At 31.2% G+C, this 21330-nt stretch overlaps 1 protein-coding gene across 1 annotated transcript; it reads left to right on the top strand.

The window, feature by feature from the left end:
* The first annotated feature begins 2794 nt into the window (after positions 1-2794).
* On the top strand, positions 2795-3595 carry LOC101507050 (agamous-like MADS-box protein AGL62). Its single transcript, XM_004513916.2, has one exon. It carries the CDS (start codon positions 2860-2862, stop codon positions 3442-3444), a length of 585 nt encoding a protein of 194 aa, XP_004513973.1. The 5' UTR covers positions 2795-2859; the 3' UTR covers positions 3445-3595.
* Positions 3596-21330: the final 17735 nt, after the last annotated feature.

Consider the following 21330-nt stretch of genomic DNA (forward strand, 5'->3'; position numbering starts at 1 on the left):
TTCTCTCGCTGCAATTCAATTCGACAGATGAATTTTTCTGAAAAATGTTGCATCGTAAAAAAATTTCTTTTCGACAAAAGATTCACCGTAAATAAATAAAATTATTCCTTGACGAATAATTTTAATCGGGGCTCCATAAATATATTTTTAGCATTTAATAAACAAAATACCAAAAAGTGGGCTAAAAGCCTAAGAAATTCAACACAAAATACCCTAAAATTGTATAATTTAGGATTTAAAAATTAAGGGTCTTACAATTTCCGTCCCTATAAAATGCAAGAATTTGATTTTAGTCCCTACATAAAAAAAATAAAAAACTTATTTTACTCATGTATATGATTTTTATAATAAATTATAATTAGTGTATTATAACTATTATCATTTTTATTCATAAGATATAAAAATATTAATTTTTACTAATTGTTTGATGACAAATTTTTATCCATGTATGATTGTATGTTCCACCATCTTCTTTAGCCACTTATTTTCAAACAAACAACGTGGAAAAATTATAATTAATGTATTATAATTTCTTTTAGTTTTATGTTGCCAAGATATTAAAAAAAAAAATTAACACAAAATATTTGGCCCTTAAAGTTTATTTGTTTCAATTTGATCTCTTAAATTACTAACGTTAGACGTGTTGATCCCTTATGTTATTTGCGTTTTACTTTAGTCTCTTAAGTTAGACATATTAAACACTTTGCTCTCTTAAGATACACACACATTAAACACTTTGTTCTCTTAAGTTGCAAACATAATACGTGGTCCTTTTCAATAGTGTATAACATAAGATTGAAATGTTTGATGTTTATAACTTAATGGACTAAAAAAGAACTAAATTAACTCTGGTGATCAAAATATACAATGTTTGTAACATAAGGGACCAACATGAACCAAATAAAAGTTAAGTGACCAAAGTGAAATCTAAAAATAATTTAAATGATCAAAAACATAATTTAGCCTAAAAACACTAATTTTAACTAATTCTTTGTTACAAACATTTGTTCGTGCATGGTTTTTATAATACATTTGTTTGTGCATGGTTTTTATAATGCATTTGTAATTAGTATTGTTATAATTATTCTCATTTTTATTTAGAAGGCATAAAAAATTAAATTTAACTAATTAATTAGAAATAAACACGTGTTCTATGTACTAATTGTACATTCGAATAACTTTTTTGTGATCTCATTTTCAAAAGAAAAAAAAAGTAAAAAAACTAGAAAGTGAAAAAATTATAGTGATTATATTATAGTTATTCTAATTTTTATGTTGACGTGATTAATAAAATACTAATTTTTGTGTGACAAAGATTTGTTTTGTATATGATCTTTATAATAAAATATGTTCATAGAATTTGTTTTCATTTTTATCGTCAATATAAAAATAGAAACTTCTTTAAAATAAAGATACAATTGCTTTTGCAGTCCCTCAATTTATTTTCATGTAACACTTCAGTCATTTTTCTATTTCTTTTTTCTCGATTTAGTTTTTTTTATTTAATTTTAAGTAACAATTTGATCATTTATATATTAAAATATTACCAATATTATCCTTTCTTTACAGGAACTTAGAAGATTCATATATTCATCAAATGCATAATTCAAATATTCAAATAAACTCATATTTTCATATACAACAACATCAAATTCAACAAATAAAAAATAAAAATATGAATTTATTTAAAGATTTGAGTTATGAATTTGATTAAATGTGCATTATAAATTCATCAACATTCTTCTTTCTGCAATTTATAACCTATCTATTTTCATTTAAAAAAACTCCACAATTTATTATTTTAAAATAAGTAAAGTTAAAGGATAGTTTTATAAGTTTTATTTTTATTGTTAATGATTAAAAAAGGGTAAGTTGTTAATCTAAAAAAAACATTGGTAATTATTCTAAAATAATGTAATTAAATTTAAATTCGTGAACATCTAAAAAATAATAAAACTATATCGCAACATATTATTTAATACTTAAAATACATCCACAAACACAACAAAACACTTAAATTAATTAAATTAGTAACAAATACTCAAACATAGTCCAAAAACTAAATTTTAAATATACATTAATAGTAAAAATATAAACAAAATATATATGACACGTTAATTTGAGTTCGTTGGTTCATGAGTTCAAAAAATTAAATTAGCTACTTAACCGAACATAATTGAGTTTCAATAGGTTGGTTCGGGCTAGACCTAAACTTGAATGTCTGATGTCAAAATGTGGGTTGGATTGAATTTGGTGACTGGATTCGCAGATTTACATGTACCATAAACACCTATATTGATTGATTTACGACTTCATAAAAATAGATAAGTGTAAATTAATAATTTCTTATTCATTTTAATTTTTAATATGTCTTTAATATATATTGAGGAATATTTTTTTAGTTTTGAATTCAATAGATAGATCACTTAATATTATCTGGATTTGAGACAAATTTTATGACAGTGATATATAAACCAAATACAATTTTCAAAAGTGACTTCATAAAAGATTTTATTTGAAACTGAAAATATTTTCATTAATCCCCTAAAAAGATATTTCATTAATCCCCTAAAAAGATATTTCATTAATGATAAAGTCTTAATCGTTATATTCTGTAAAAAAAAAGATTTTTTTGGAGGCAGAAAAATAAATCGTAATCTTTGCAACTAATGCGTCAAAAAAAAAAAAAATCTTGCAATTAATACACTTAGTTGCCTAAACACAATCAAAACACGCGGGCGAGTATTATATAAGTGAAGGTGTAACAATATTTTTTAGGACAATAGCAATTTTCTATCATTGTACCAGGATCTGTTCGTTCCTTTGGTTTTTTCGTTTTCTTCTTCCTGAGAAAAATCAATGGCTTTTATTGAGAGAAACAACCTTGCAACCAAACCCAACATCTCCCGCAAGAGAAAGTTTGAAAACATTAAAGTGGAAGAAAAGTTTAACAAGGACCAACTTTCTTTCGCAAAACGTAAACAAGGGCTTTTCAATAAAGTCACTGAACTTTCCGTTCTATGCCAAGCCAAAACTGCGTTGATCATTACTTCAAAAGATAAAAAAATCTATGCATGTGGCTACCCTAACGTCGACACTGTGATCCGACACTTTCTTGACGGACAACAAAATCCCGTCGATGGTGAGAAACAGATGATGCAAGAAGAGGAAGAGAGCGTTGAAAATCTAAGGGTTCAGTATGAGGCACTTCAAGATCAACTCAAAGAAGAGAAGAAGAATTTGCAAGTTATAACTGAGGCACAAAAGAATGGTTCTTGTTTCCATTCTTGGTGGAATGATTCTATTGATGATATGAATTTGGAATCTCTTGAGATGTTTAAGACTTCTTTGGAAAATTTGAAGCTCAATTTACTTCTTTCTTTGGACGAAAAGAGAATCCGTTCGTCTTCTTCCACCATCAGGAATCAAATTATTGGATTATAAAAAAAATTCAAGAATCAAATTGTTCAATCTTGAAAGTTAGTGTTATAACATGTACATGGTTGGAAGAGTGATAACTGGTGCTTGTGATATATAGTGCAAGTTTCAATATATAGTTTTTTATTTTTATTAGTATGGTTCAATATTACCTTCATTGATAGCATATTTCAGTTTTATATAAGGATTTATTTTCGTTTGTTTGATGCTTACGTTTAATTAGAATTAATCTAAAAAAGAATGTAATGAATAATATATCCCCGACCTTCGTGTTCCTTAAATAAAAAAATATATCATTCTTTGAATTTTACTTTCTTATAATCTATCGCTGATTCAGTGTAAAAAATTCTATTAATGTTTTAGATATATGTATGATGACCGGTGCCGGAGGAAATTAATTATTTCAAAAAGATTTTTATATTTCATTCTCGTAAAAAATTTAAGAGTAAAGGAAATACATTATTAAGATAAGATTATTTTACGCTAATGATCAATAGATAATAAATAGTTAGACAATTATCATTAACTTAAAATTGTACTATATAATGTAACAAATTAGATGGATGTGATTAGATGATAATATAAAATTATTTTACACCGTAAAAATATCTTCTTTAATATCAACAAAGTTATTTTATTTATGATTCATTCCAACAAAAAGAATTTATTTTTTTAATAAATTTATTACATGCGATAGATTTCATGTATAATTTATTGCGGTGCCTTCTATTTGTTGACTTTATTTCATTCGATTATCATCTAAAAATATAGCTCCTTCTTTTTACTCTATTAAATCACAACATTAAAAATAAGAAATAATTTGATTGGGGTAATAGTATTTTCTTTCCACATTTCAATAAACATACCAAGCACTATAATTTTGAGAAACAATATTTGAAATCAAACATAAAATCACTTCATAGAAAGTCAAGAATCACTTCACTACAAAATACAGTCTTTAACCTATTAATAAAATTCCCAACAATTTGTTTGCATGTGGGCTAGTGAGGCGTCACCAAAATTTTAGCCACGGCTACTTTAAGCGTTAGCCACGATCACATTAAGCTTGGTATCAATTTGTATGCCTCTTTCACAACTCCTTTTGCCGCGCTTTGTCCATAGCTAAACATCGCTAAAAAATTTGAATCCGTGAATAAGCCACGGTTAAAGCCGTGGCTAATCCTTATGTCACTCTAAAATTAAAACTCTATGCAAAACATATAACTGTGGCTAATCCTTGTCACAATAAAATTATAACTCTATGCAAAACAAGTCATTATGGCAATCAATTATATTCTTGCATTTTCTCTCTCTTCAGGTATCCTGTTTGTTCTGCTTTTTTCACATCTTATTCTTTTCACCATGCATGTTACATCTTATCTTTATTGGTTTCTAGTTTTGTAACATTTTGATTCTATTACTAATAAATTTCATTTCACTGATCATGCAAGCTCATATACTAAAATTTTTGTACAAGTTTATCTTACAGTTCCAGCATTAAACAAAGTCCTAGATTTCCTCAGCACCTTAAAGATAACAAAAACAAGAATCTACAGCACAAATCCACATATTCTTCAAGTATTTTCCAAATCCACATGTAACTCATAATATCGTTGGTGGCCCATAGATGGCAAATGCACTTTGCTTACAATAGGTAACTGAAAATAACTAGTTGATGCCTTGAGTTGAGAAGAGTCCATACCTCTTGGAAACAAACATCCTTCACAAAGTATATGTATTCAATAATTTAAAAACACAGAAACAAAGGGATAATAATTTCTCTAACTCTATCCAAATAACACGATAACAATTTTGACATAAAGCGAAAACAAAGAAAAATCGTTTAGGTTTCACAATCAACACAAATTAGGAGTTCACAATCAACATTACGTCAAAATTTATCGCTGAGAAAAATCAAAACATAACAATACTTAAATATCAAGAGAATTTGGGCTCTTTTTTTACCTTTTGAAACTAATATTTTTGTGAGAGATGAAGAGATGCTCTTTATTTCTTTCTTCTCCATTAATTTTTTCGTTCTCTGATTATGGTCAAAGAGAGGAACACTTGTTCAGGTTAGAAATATTTTATGAGTGTTCTTTTCTTAGAGTGTGTGAGAGTTATTATTATTATCAGCTTTGTTAGAAGCAACTACTCAAGTTTCAAATCTTTTGTATCCAACCCGATAGTGGTTTAGTTTCTTCTTCAATATGTGGTTGTCAAGTTGTTAAGAGAAGACTTGACTTGTAGTCAAAGTGGTCAGTTACTCAAAAGTCTGAGTTGTAATTAAGGGTGGGAATAGGTCATGTCAGACCAGGCTTTGAAAGGCCTGAGCCTGACCTACGATTAATATTTTAGGCCTAAGTCTGGCCTACGGCCTATCATAGGCTTTTTTTTCGACCTGACCTGGAAGCCTATTTAAAAGCCATATTCATATTAAAACATTTAAATGCTCTACTCATACCACATGTTCTCCACATACTAATATCAATGTACATATTTATATATATTAAACAAAAAATAATTTTTCTAACAAAATAATTTTAAAAAAAATCTGAAACAAACATTTTTTAAACCCTAAAACATAATTCTTGGTTTCAAAGAATAGATTTTTTTTTTTCTGAAACAAACGCACTCATTATTACCTCTCAAACAAATATGGAAGGACTACTGAGTTATTGACTAATTGAATGACTACCGAATATGGAACGACTACCAAATATGGAATGGCTACCGAATATGGAATGACTATTGAGTGATTTTGATAGAATTTAAAATAGGAATAATATTATTAATATAATAATAAAAAATAACATTAATAAATAATTAAATATATATAGGTCGACTTGTCAGGCCTAATAGGCTTTTTGATAAGCCTGAGCCTGACATTTTTAAATAAATAAGCTTTAAAAATAGCTTGAGCCTATCCTTTTTATTAAATAAGTGAGGTTAGGCCAGACCATAAGTAGGTCAGGTCATAGGCCCCTGTCGGACGGCCTAGCCTATTCCCATCCCTAGTTGTAATTAAAGGTATTTGAATTAGTGGATTAAAATCTTTTGAATGAGAGGATTGGATGTAGCTAAGTTAGTGGTGAACTATGATAAATCTACGTGTCAAATTATTTATGTTTTCATTGCTTCCTATCTCTGAATCTGATTGCTTCTACTCCAAGTAAGTCACCAAAACCAAACTAGTTTTATTTATTTATTTATAAATTAGCAAAAAGTTATCAACTTTGGCAAACACAAATCAACCTCTCTCGTGTTTGCACCTTCAACAAAGACATCAGAGTTAACTGAATTCATAGAAAGTCAACGTCATGCTCAGACTCTAGTTATTACACGAGTTGTTCTGTGCGCGCATCGACCTCTAAAGCGCTTGCCTAGTGTACCTCTAAAGCTTATGGGTGTTTGCCTATGAATACTAAAACATGCCTCTAAAGTTTGAAGCATTCCTCAGAAGCGTTTACAACATTAACTTTGAAGCTTCTATTTGAGTTGGCTCTAAAGCTCATGATTCGCTCGCTCTGATTACAACAACTTGTTCTAAGATGTTGCCTCTAATAAGCAACATGCTCTGAAGACGCAACAAGGTGATGTTGCCCATGCAACTAATTCAAAGTCAGGCAGTTCTACCTCTACCTATGATTACCTGAGTTAAGCAACACAGTGTCTGATCAAGTTATGTTTTGATGAAGAAAGTCAACGACTTTGATGGAAAGTCAACACCTGATGAAGATTGAGTTGTTTCATAACTCTAATATGTTCCCACTACTCTTAAACAAGCGTATGAAAGAAGATTCAAGGTGAATTATTTTCAAGCGCTATCTAGACAATCTCACACATAATCTTTTCTAGAAGATTTGGTAGAAGATTCATTTTAGAATTAATCAAGCTTCAACAGTCATATTCCTAAATGATATCTATCAAGGTTTATTTGTTGTGAAGATCTCTATTGACCTCGCACAAAGAAGACGTGCTCATAAGATTGAAGGAAAATTATTTTCCAGTGCTATTTGGACATTCTCACACATTATCATTCTAGAAGATTTTGGTTGAAGATTCGCTTTGGAATTAATCAAGCTTCAATGGTCATATTCCCAAACTCTATCTATTAATATTTATTTTTTTGTGAAGATCTATATTGACCTTGTGCAACGAACATGCACTCATAATTTGTTTGAGATAGTATTGAAACTCTAATTCATGTTATATATAGGGATCAATTCTGAAGAAGAACACAACACAACTACTTAGAAAGCCTAACGAACTCAAAATCTCTAAGTATTTAGAATTTAAGGTTTCAATTTTAGCAAAACACTCGTTCAACTTTATATTAATTAGTGCTTAATGCTCTGTTTTAGTGTGAAGTTCATTGTAATCAATCCTCTTAGAAGAAGCAAAACAAAACCTAATTTCACCCCTTTTGTAAGGTTAGGTGTTGTAATTCAAGTTTTCAATTAATGGATAAATCCTTCTTTGTCAAGGGATTGGACGTATCTACCACGTTTATGGTGAACCAATATAAATTATGGTGTGACTATCCCTTCGTAAAGGTGTAAACATGAGAAGGGTGAATTGTGTTTGACTAAGTTGATAAATTTTTTATTCTGTGGTTAAACTGGTTTAGACTTGATGGTTTACTTAGAGTAGAAACAATAACTAAATTAAGGAGTGCATGAATAAAGTGACACAAGTAATTTATCATAGTTAACCACTAACTTGATTACATCCAGTTTCTTCACTCAGAAGGATTTAATCCCCTAATTCAACAACTTGAATTCCAAAACACCTGACCATCCAAATCAGTCTTCTCAAACAGTCTGACAACTCTAAACTCTTAAGGAACACACACATCTGGACTCTAACAGTCAAGTCTTCTCCACACAATCTGACAACCCCAAATTGTTGAAGACACCCTAACACAACTATTGGGTTTGAATACAAAGATTTGAAACTTGAGTATTTGCTTCTAATAAGCTGGTTATAAAATGGACTATGACACTCTAAAGAAAAACACTTAGAAAATATTTCTCATTCGAACAACTGTTTCTCTCTTTAAACTTTAAGATAAATTTGGAATTTTGAGCTTGAGTTCTTCTACTCTTTGAGTATCTACTCTTGGAATTTGGAATTTATAGATAAAATTAGGGATTCAATTAAGTCATTGTTTAATTATGAATTGTTTCTTCATTCCTAGTTTGGTCAACGATGATGTTATTCAAAAATAATTCTGAACAAGATATTTTTTGACAATATGTTCTTTAGCGAATTCTTTATTTCTAGATTCAATCTGAGCAGTTCTTCTAGATTTATTTTGTCAGTATTTTTTTTTAGATTGAGTTATTAAATTCTTCGGATTGATTATGTTCGTATTTTGTTCCAATTTGAGTTTGTAAATTCTTTATATTGATTATGTTCGTATTTTGTTCAGATTGAGTGTGCAAATTCTTCAGATTGATTTTGTTCATATTTTATTCAGATTGAATTTGTAAATTCTTCAGATTGATATTGTTCATATTTTGTTATATAAAAATCTTGATCAAATCTTCTTGTAAATAATTCATATCTTCTTGTGATATATCTTGATCAAATCTTGACAATATCTTTTTTTCAACTTGTCAAAGATTTTTTTCAGTCATAAATTATAAACAAATTTTATTTTAAATTTTCTTCAAAAATATTTGACCATATCTTCATTTCAACATGGTCAAGATTTTCTTCAAAAACATTTAACCATATCTTCTTTTTAACTTGGTCAAATACTTTCTTCAATCATAAATCTAAATCAAATTTTATTTTAGATTTTCTTCAAAAACATGAATCTTTTTTCATATTACGTGATGTCAAATACATTGATTTTATAAAATACTTTTGGTAACATCAAATCTCTAAGTATAAAACCAACTTGGTTACAATACTTGCCTTTGCTCTCTTTACTTGCTCGTGTTCATATTTGTTTTAAAGTCTTTAAGACATGATCTGATCATAGTATCCTTTGCTTCCTTGTCCTCATACCAACGAAAATATTCTCAATGAACACTTCAACTCTCTATTTAAGAAGAACTCACTTAGTCCAATACTTGAGCCAGAGAGAAAATGAAAAAGACTATGTATTAAGAAGAAAATATGAAAAAGCAAAGAACACATTAAAAGAAATGAATGAATGAATGAAATATCATTTCAATACAGAGTTATTAGAGTTGATGTAAACCAGTCAAAGTATTCTTACGCACATTTACTTACATAGGACTTGATCTGAAACATCCTCTCATTGAGTTAGAATCCTAGAAACAAAGTTTGTGTCAAATCAAGCACAAACAAGAACTAATATAAATCAGCCTGATAGTGGCAACAACCCTCTCACCTTTAAGAGGTACTTAAAAAGGTATAACAACTCTCATGAACCTCAACGGCACAATGTCAAAAAGTTGAAGAAGTTTTTGAGAATGATAGTCTAGATAAGCTAGAGAAAAATACTCAAAGCCTGAAGTGGAAGACTAAAGAATATTTGTATGTTATTTATAGGATTAGTGAATTAAGTACTCGATTGTACTACACATAAATCTCTTTGTAAATGGAGGACTATAATTTATTATTGTTGAATAAGATAAAATGAGAGACATATGGTGAAACTATGTGTGTGAACTACACAACATAGTCGATTTTATATAAGCTCAAGCCCATAAATACAAAAATAAATATGGGAGATATTATCCCTATTTACATGATATGTAATATAAATTATATGCACCAAACTTGTTACATATATAACTGATTCGAGGACCTCTCAAGGACTTAGTGAATACATATGTCAATTGATCATTGGAATTAACAAAGCTAGTGGTGATGTCGTCTGATTCTATCTTCCCCATTACAAATTGACAATCTATCTCAATATGATTTGTCCTCTCATGAAAAACCGAATTAGAGGCAATGTGCAATGTTGCTTGATTATCATAGATTAATTCCATTTGTGTTGCCTCTTTAAATTGAAGCTCTTTGAGTAATTGTTTCAACCAAATGATCTCACAGGTCACTAATTCCATAGCCCTATATTCAACTTCAGCACTAAATCTTGCAACTATACTTTGTTTTTTACTCTTCCAAGATATTAAGTTTCCTCCAACAAGTACACAATACCCATAAGTGGATCGCCTATCAATGGGTGAGCCTGCCCAGTCGGCATCTGAATAACCAACTATCTGAGTATGTCCTCTGTTTTCATAAATTAGACATTTTCCTTGAGCACCTTTAGTATATTTCGAGATTCGTATCACATGATCCCAATGTTCTTGACATGGAGAGTTTAAGAATTGGCTTACCACATTGACTGCAAAATAAATGTTCGGACGGGTGACTATGAGGTTGTTTAATTTACCATCCAATCTTCTATATCTTCCTGAATCTGAAAATGGCTCCTAATGATTAGGTAGAAGTTTGTCATTTGAATCCATAGGAGTGTCAATCAGCTTGGCATTCACTAAACATGTCTCTTCAATAATATTCATGGCATATTTCCTTTGTGAAATTACTAAATCGTCCTTAGATTAGGCTACCTCAATACCCAATAAGTAGTGGAGCTTGCCAAGATCTTGTTTGAAACTGATGAGATAAATGTTGTTTCAAATGAAGTATGCACTGCTGATCACTATCGGTTATGACAATATCATCTACATAGACAATCAAGTAAATGCACCATTGGGTTGAATGGCGATAGAAAAGAGAATGATCAGCTTCACTTTAAATCATACCAAAATGTTGCACTACTGTGCAAAATCTGTCAAACCAAGCTCGAGGAAACTGTTTAAGACCATAGAGAGACTTCTGAAGTCGACAAACCATGGCAGAGGACTCCCCTTGAGCAACAAACCCATGTGGTTGCTCCATACACATTTCTTCTTCAAGATCACCATGCAAAAAAACATTTTTAATGTCAAGTTGGTGCAGAGACCAATGTATGATGGCTGCAATAGAGAGGAGTAGTCTAACATAGGCCATCTTAGCCACAAGAGAGAAAGTATCACTATAATCGAGACCAAAATTTGAGTGTGCCCTTTTGCCACCAAACGGGCTTTTAGACGATCAATCTTACTATAAGACCTTTAATTTTAAATTCTAATTTTTGCAATTTTAGGGTATTTTGTATTAAAATTGTTTAGGCATTTCGCTCAATTTTAATTTATTTTGTGAACTAAGTATCAAAAACATATTTTGTTAGAGTTTGTAATATGTTTAATATATGTATATATACATATATATATATATATATATATATATATATATATTGAGACTCGATTAAAATTATTTGTCGAAGAATAATTTAAATCTGGCCAGTTTTTTAAAATGTCCCTTGTTGCAAAAAAAAATTAATTTTTCTGTCAATTGAGTTGCGAAAAGAGTAGATATTTTGATAAAATTAGATTGAAATGTGAGTGAAGTGATGTGTGTAAGAGTTTATATATATATATATATATATATATATACACACACACACACACATATGTACATATATATACTCGCTTGAGGAAAGAAAGGAATAGAAAGAAAAACATTTTTCCAGCTTCGCGAGTATCTTCTTCTTCCTTAATCTGTTTCAAACTAGTTTTGGTGCTTTTTTTAAAAAAAAAACAAACACAAACTTTCATTCTCATCTAGATTTAAGCTTCCATTCGAGAAGTGTCAGAAGGGAAAGTTAATCCTCTCCATACTATGGTGCTTGTGAACTAAATTTTGAGGTGTCGACGCGAGCGAGAGTTTTCACCGTATTTGATAGCGGTAGCGAAAACGGTTGAGAAAGCGATAACGAATGTAAGGGATCCTTCCAAATTTTTACTTTGCATATAGGGACTCTATGTGTGTGATTGATGTATGATTAATGTTATATTGAGTGAAATTTTTGAGTTCTTAACAAATCCTTATTGTTGTGTTGCTGTTGTTGTTGTGGTTTTTTTTGTTGTTGTTGTTGATTTTGTTAGTAATGGTTTAAAAAAAATGATTTTTTATGTGTTTGAGTTATGTAATGAGTTATTTTCAAATAAATGAGTTTGAATTGAAGTTGAAATTTTACAAAAAAATTTAGAGTTGTTAAAGTTGTGAAAAAGTTCAAATTTTAACTAAGCTAAAGAGTTTGATAAAAAAGTTAGATTGAAATTAAAATGGTTAGAGGTTAAAATGTTACTCTTTTAATTACTCTTGGACTGAGTTTAAAAACAAAAAGTTTAGAGTATTTTATTAACTCAAAATTTCGGTGCTTTAATAGTCGAGTGTGTATGTGTGATTTGGACAATATTTGTTTTATTTAGTTTTAACTAAATAATGTAGATTATTTGGTTTTAAAAGTTTGGTGCGTGAAGAAGATATAATTTTGGGAATTTTGTTGTAGTTGGATAAATTTTAGTTGTGAACAAATTGTTATAAATATTTATGTTTATGTAGTTAGCTCCTTGAGTCTCAAAAATGAATCGAGGTCGTTGGCACTAAGTTAGCAGTGAGGAGAACTCTGATATATTAATGTTGTTGTGGTGATTAAGTTTTGATGTGATTATGTATTCATAACTGATAATATGTGCATTATAAATTTTATTGAGGAAAATCTGTTTGAGTATACTTTGTGATAAGTTTGAAAAATTGTTAGTGTTAAATGAGTATTAAAAATAATGAATCTTTTAATAGTTGCATTTACTTAATGATTGTGGTGAAAATAGTCAAAGTATGCTCATGCTTGTGGTGACCGCGATGGGCTACGGTGTCAAGTGGTGACCGTAATGGGCCACGAAGTTAAGTGCTTACTGTGATGGGCCACTAGGTGGTTCCATGTGATAGTTGGTTCATCTTATCCTTACAAGGATTTAATTGATGTGTAAGGCTTGTGATAGGCTACACTCTAGTAAATCGTGCTAGTCTGTGAGATACTGCACCTTGGTAATTAGTACTAAGACATGTGATAGGCGGTACAATTATGATTTACGCCCACTCGAGGAGGGTTTTTGTTAAAAATTCTGGAATCATGCGTATTGGCATATACACATTGCATTAGGGAGCTTGGTACGCGAGTCATGTTTGTTATACTATGATGATTGTATATACATACTCGGTTGTTGTTTGTTATTGTGCCGTAACTTTTTTTGAGGTGTGAATTTGTGTTGATTAAGTTTCGATGTAATTATGTGTTCATAATTGATGTTATGAATGTTTGATGTGTGATTGAGGTGTGAATTTGTGTTGATTAAGTTTCGATGTAATTATGTGTTCATAATTGATATTATGAATGTTTGAAGTGTTATTGATGGACTTTGTATCGTAAGTGTTAAATAATTCAGAGCCTTTTTAAAACTGAAAAGCTTGCAAAATTTAGCATTTGTATTAGGCTACATGCAGTGTGTAGTCAAATACATGTCTGTAACGTTCAATTTTTATTTAAAATTTTAACCTCGTATTCGAATACAACTGAGTGACTTTTGCCACTAATTTCATTTGTATTCGGCTACATCATCTTGTAGTCGAATACAAATGTGCAGTTATTTCTATTGGCTTAGCACTTGTGTTCGGCTACGAAAATGCTGTATTCGAATACGACAGTGCAGTTTTGTCAAAAACTTAAATTTTCAACATTGTTTATCCATTTTTGACATATGAAAACCCTTTCGAGGAGTATGCTAAAACGAAACGTTCTCTTAAGCATTTGAAAATATAAGAATTGTGCTAAGTGTTATTTGTTAATTTCGGTTGGTGACCCTTTACAATTATTGTGGAAATTGGGTTTTGCCCTCAGATGATACTCGAGTTTGATCCACTGACTGTTACCTTGACGACAGAAACATCGTTTGATTTCCCTGACCTATACTCACCGACTGCTTAGATATACGACCCCATCTCAAGTCGGGCTACTTATACGGGGAGAGTAGTGAGGACAGGTAGGAAAGCTGGAGCAATATACCTCGTGGAACTCACTCGCAAGATGATCGACTATCCGGTACCTTCAGGATTGGTGCTTGGGATGATGGAGCATGGGACGATGTAGAGGATTCCTCAGTTAGAGTTGAGGCGGATGCCACCGTAGGAGCTGGAGATACAGTGGTTGGGTCGGGGACCGGCAGAAAGGATAAGGGGTCGATGCCAGTAGGAAGAGATATTCCAGGACCGTCTAGGTAGGTCGAGTCAAAGCTTCCATTTTCGGTGAATGATCCCTTATCAACTTTCGCTGAAATAGCGGACTATTTTGAGATCCCAACGCCGCCGAAGCCACCTATCTTGTGGGTGGATATGACTTTTGAGGAGACTGATCCTTCTACGGATGTTGATGAGGAGGAGGTTACTTCGAAGATGGATAATGCGGTAGAAGGCACCTGTAGAGTGTGAGGAGGTCACCCATGTTATTATAGTTGCTAGTGAATGATCAGATTAGTTTGGTTGTATAGGGACTTAATGTCTTTGGTGGTCGTACTTATTTAATTTTGGGATGATTGTATCTATAACTTATATTGTTAGTTGACTTTCGTTTGGAGGGTCCATGTTCCATTTTTTTGACGTGACCATGGGGGGATAGCATTCTTGGAGCAGTGCTTTTGTGCAGATGTCTGCCGAGAATACCCTAGGGGTATGAGAGATGTCTGATGGGTCTCATAGCCCCGATGTATTTTCTATTTGTACATTTTGAATTATCGTCTCAAAAACTATTTTAGTTTGTTGGTATATGTGATGTAATTATTCAAGAATTTTGTCGTTTGCGTTACGATGAGTTATTTTTATTATTTGTTTTTTAAAGAAAAAAAAATACACCCGTGGTGTTAAAAATCGGGGTGTTAGACTTACCATCAGGACAAACTTTCACCCTATAAATCCAACAACATCCTACTAATGACTTTCCAGATGGTAAAGGAACCAATTCTCAGATATCACTACTCTGAAGTGTACACATCTCGTCAATCATTGCTTGTCTCCACTCAGGGTGAGATAAAGCTTCACTTGGAGATTTAGGAATAGAAACAGAAGACAAGAAAGACAAACAAGTATAATGCAAATGAGAAAGACGATGGTAACTCAAACCAATGTAATGAAGGGATGAGTTATGAGTAGGATGTATAACTTTACAAATAGTAATAGGAATATCAAGGTCGGATCCAATAAAGAATGAGGTGGCGGCGAAGGAGCATCTAGAATGACCTCAGTATCAAAAACGGGTGTAGGGACATGTACAACCAATGGTGGTTGTGGACGACAGTATGTCTTAAGAGGCTGTACAATTGAAGGATCCACGAGAGAAGTCTCAAGTGGGACAACGAGAGGGGCCACCAGAGGTGTCTCAGGTGGGACATACGTAATAGGCTCTAGTGGTAAAAGAGAAGGTGAAACAGACTCTAGTAGGTCCACAAGAATAGTTGTAGACAAAGCATCAGAAAGCGACTCATAGTATGTAACAGACTCAAAAAATGTGACATCAGCCGATATGAGATATTGTCGAAGAGTAAGAGAATAACAACGATAACCTTTTTGGGGCCGATGATAATCAAGAAAGACACATTTTAGAGATCGAGTTGAAAGTTTGTCAAGACCAGGAGTGAGATTGTGGACAGAATATGTAGACCCAAAGACACAAGGAGGAAGTGAGTGAAGAGGGGTACGAGGGAAGAGGATCGAGTGAGGGACTTTGTTATCAAGAACAAAAGAAGACATACAATTTATAAGATAGCACGGCGTTAGAATAACATCTTCCCAAAAGCGAGATGGTACATTACCATGAAGAAGGAGAGTACTGGTGGTTTCAATAAAATGCCAATTTTTGCATTCGGCTACCCCATTTTGTTGAGGTGTATGAGCACATGATGTTTGATGAAGAATTTCGTTGGAGGTTATAAAATTTTTAAATTGATGGGACAAATATTCATGGACATTAACATTGTGCAAAGTGCGAATGAATACACCAAATTGAATTTTAGTTTCCTCATAAAATTGTTCAAAAATAGAAAATAATTCAGACCTATTTTTCATTAAAAATAACCACGTACAACGGGAAAAATCATCAACGAAGGTAACAAAATATCTAGACTCATGAGTGGAAATAGTACGAGAATGACCTCAAACATCTGAGTGAACTAAAGCAAACGGGGATGAAACACATTTATTAGCTCGATCAGGGAAATGATTATGCGTGTGTTTCTCTAACTGGCACGACTCACAATTTAAGCTAGAAAATTTGGTTAGATTAGGTACTATATGTTAAAGTTTGGGAAGACTCGGTTGACCTAACTGAGAATGTATAGTAAGAACAGAATATGTGGTAGGGCATGTGGTTGATGGGTTTGAGAGATAATAAAAGTCATTAGATTCACATCCGACACCAATTTTTCGTCCTGATATTCGATATTGCAAAGTAACATTGCAATTAGTAAATGTGACAACACAATCATGAGAACGATTCAATCGACTGATAGAAATTAAATTAAATGGACATCCAGGTACATAAAGGACCGATTTAACGAATAGATTAAGGAGGATTTGGGCAGTGCCAATTCTTTGAAATTGTGTTTGGGAACGATTGGCTGAGACTATCTTAGGTAAATAATTAGAAGTTGTGAAAGAGTTGAAAATATCTTTATTATCAGTAATGTGGTTAGAAGCATCAGAATCGAGAATTCATGGGAAATGAGAAGGTAAGATGCAAACAGCTGAATTACCATTTTGTGCGGCCGAAACAGCGGAACTCGAGTTCTGACAATACTCTACCCATCGAAGAAAATCTTCATAAGCAGTCATAATCAATAAGCAATTACTTAAAACTAGCGGTGAAACAGTGGCGGAAGAGTCAAAAAAAAATTGCGATGAACAGTATTACGACTGATTTGCTGAAAAATAAACGAAAAGTGACAAAAGGGGTAAATCGAAATTCGGTCACGGTTTACCGAGAGAAAAAAATATCACCGAAGGACAATGGGTCCTAGGGTAATCACGGTATAGGATTGTCTCTCTTAATAGGCTCTAGATACTATGTTGAATAAGAGAAAATGAGAGACATATGGTGAAATCGTGTGTGTAAACTACACAACGAAGTCGGTTTTATATAGGCTCACGACAATAAATATAAAATTAAATATTCGAGATATTATCCCTATTTACATGATATGTAATAAATATAAATATATTTTCAACAATTATAAAAACCATATACCGGATTAAAACAAGTTTTTTTTTATTATATAGAGATTAAAATCAAATTTCTTGTACTTTAAAGGGACACCAACAACTTTTTTTTTTTTTTTTACAAGTACTCAAACCAAATTTGTTGAATTTTGCAGGAACTAAGTTTAATGTCATTAACTACTTAACCGTTAAAAAACTAATAAAGGTAAATATCAGAGACTAAAATGATGTTTGCATTTTCCAGAGACATAAACTAAAAATTTATTTTGTAGGGGCTAATATCAAATTTCTTCCCATTAGCATGGACTAATTTTATATTGAAGCCTTCTTATTTTTATTATTTATTTATTTTTTTCCATTCATTTCTCTTTTTTTCACATTTTCTTATTAAATTATTATTTCGTTTTTAATTATTAAGAACTTTTACTTGTTGTTCTAACTTTTAATTTTTTTAATTCATTAATTAGCAAGGACATTGTTCGTCGGAAACATATTAATTTTTTTACTAGGTGATATTTTACAATATTTTTAATTGACAATTTATGAATACACTATTCCTAACAAATGTTTCTAAAATTAATCAACTCAAACTGACAAAATTCAATTAGTGTTTAAAAAAAGTTGTTGCAACTTTGCAAGGATATTGTGAAGGTGCAAACACAAGAAGGGAGGTTGAATTGTGTTTGACAAAATTAATAACTTTTTGTTAATTTGATGAAGGTTGATTGGTTTGTATGATTTACATAGATAAGAAGCAATTGGATTAAGAGGATGCAAACAATGAAAGCATAAATAACTTTACACATAGATTTATCCTAGTTCATTACTAACTTGGCTACATTTAGTCCCCCCCCAATCAGAATGTTTTAATCTACTAATTGAAACACCTTGAATTACATAGCACTTGATCCTCCAAGCCAGTCTTCCCAAACAGCCTGACAAACTCAGACTTTTGAGGAACTAACCACCTTGACCCTACAAGTCAAGTTTTTTCCTAACAGCCTGACAACCCCAGATTGAAGAAGGAACTAACCACCTTGACCCTGCAAGCTAAGTCTTCTCCTAACAATATGACAACTCCAGATTGAAGAAGGAGCTAAACCACTATCGGGTTGGATACAAAAGATTGGAACTTGAGTAGTTGCTTCTAAAAGCTGAGAATAATAATAACTCTCACACTCTAAGAAAAAAAACACTCAGAAAATGTTTCTAACCTGAACAAGTATTTCTCTCTTTGAACTCTAAGATGAATTGAGAACTTTGAGCTTGAGTTCTTCTACCCTTTTCTGATTTTCGACGTTTTTCTCTTTCAGCCTTGAGTGTCTATTTATAGTGAAAATGTAGGCTTCAATGTAGTCCTTGTTTAATTATGAATTGTATCTTGTTGAGATCGAGTTTGTAAATACTTCAAATTGATTTTATTTCTATTTTGTTTAGATTCAGTTTGTAAACTCTTCAGATTGATTCCATTTTATTTTTATTCAAATTGCATATGTAAATTCTTCAAATTGATTTTGTTTATATTTTGTTGTAGAGAAATCTTAATCAAATCTTCTTCAAATCTGAATTAAATCTTCTTCAAATTTTGATTAAATCTTCTTCAAATCTTAATTAAATATTCTTCAAATTTTGACCAAATCTTCTTCAAATCTAAATCTGCTTCAAATTTTGATAAAATCTTCTTTAAATCTTGATCAAATCATAATTAAATCTTCTTCACATCTTAATCAAATCTTCTTCAAATCTTGACCATATTTTTTTTCCAACTTGGTCAATGATTTTCTTCAATTATAAATTTGAATCAAATCTTACTTTTTATTTTCATCAATTATAATTTTGAATTAAATCTTATTTTAGATTTTCTTAAAAAACTTGAATCTTCTTTCACACTCTTTGAAGTCAAATACATTGTTTTCATAAAATATTTTTGTTAACAACAAAACTCTAAATGTAAAACCAACTTGGTTCCAACAATCTCCCCCTTTTTGATGATGACAAAACTTGTATTTTTTATAAAAACTTTTCTTTATATTTTTTTGACTCCCCATAAGTCTTAGTATCATTTTCTCCCCCACTTTATCAAATATCTTTCTCCTTCTTTTGTCATCAGACAAAAAGACTTCAAACTGAAACTTTGTCACTCTTTTTTTCTTTTGTTTTTCTTTTTTTTTTTAACAAAATAAATATAACATAATACATGAAAATACAAAAACTAATATAAAACTAAACTACTTTAAAGTTATCACAACATAAGTCAGGTATAAAGGTAAGGTTTAGGTTTTTATTGATGAAGTCAAACTTATCTTCATTTGGTGGTTTGGTGAATATGTCAGCCCATTGGTGTTCAGTGTCTACAAATTGAATGTTTAGTACCCATTTTTGAACAAAGCCTATAATGAAGTGGTGTTTAATCTCTATGTGTTTAGCTCTAGAATGTAAGATAGGGTTTTTGGTAAGAAAAATGGCAGAAGTGTTGTCGCAGTAGATGGGAATGTTGGATTCTAGGATTTTGTAGTCTTCAAGTTATTATTCCGTCCAAAGTAGTTGAGAACTACAGCCAATTGCTGAAATATACTCAGCCTCTATTGTTGACATTGCAATGGTATTTTGTCTCTTACTTGACCAAAATATTAAGTTGTCACCTAGAAAGGTGCAATTGCCACTAGTGCTCTTTTTCTCAAGTTTATCTCCAACATAATTAGAATCACAATATCCACTCAGTTTGTACTTAGGAGATTTCTTATAGAATATCCACTCAGTTTGTACTTAGGAGATTTCTTGTAGAACAAGGTAAGATTGATACTTGGTAGTGCCTTTTATGTATCTAGGAATTATCTTACCAGTAGTTAAATGTGATTCTCTAAGGTCAACTTGCAATCACTCATCTTAAACTTCCTGAGAAGCTCTTTTGTATATTTATTTTGATGAATGTATATACTTTTTTCACTTTGCTAAATTTGTATCCCTAAGAAGAACTTATATTCTCCCATCATACTCATTTGAAATTCAAGCTGCATCAATTTAAAAAATTATTGGCAAAGAGTTCCATTAGTAGATTCAAAATTAATGTCATCATCATAAATTTGAATAATAAGAATGACATCTTCTATTGATTTCTACTTGTCTTTTTTCAAATACATTTTTAAGCATGAAGTTATTAACTCTAACATACCATGACCTATGTGTTTATTTTAGAACATACAGATATTTCCCAAGTTTAAAAACATGATTTGGAATTTCAGAACTTTCAAAACCAGGGGTTGTTTGGCATAGACTTTTAACATTCATTTGAAAGACACTTATATAACCATTTAGAAAAACACTTTTAACATTCATTTGAAATAATGTAATGTTATTATTTCCAGCAAAAGAAAGTAGGAATCAAATAGCTTTGAACCTACTCATTGGAGCAAATGTCTTAGTGTAATCAATGTCATATTTCTGTCTATAGCCTTGTGCGACAAGTCTTTCCTTGTTTCTGACCACCTCACCTTTTTCATTTAGCTTGTTTCGGAAAACCCACATGGTTCCAATAATGTTCTTCTTTGGTTTGTCTACATTTGTTTCTTTTGGTTCTGATAAACCTATAGTATCCTCAACTTGCTTTGACTTTTTATGGTCAAGTTGTTTGTCATGTAACATAATATAAATCTGATAATTGAAAAATGGAATCAATACAGCCAAAACATCAGTTTTGTTTCTGGTGGTTTATGCTTGTTTCTGAAAACCAAACTTGTATGCTACTCCTGCTGA

Source organism: Cicer arietinum, chromosome 5, assembly GCF_000331145.2.
Source record: "Cicer arietinum cultivar CDC Frontier isolate Library 1 chromosome 5, Cicar.CDCFrontier_v2.0, whole genome shotgun sequence".
NCBI lineage: Eukaryota > Viridiplantae > Streptophyta > Magnoliopsida > Fabales > Fabaceae > Cicer > Cicer arietinum.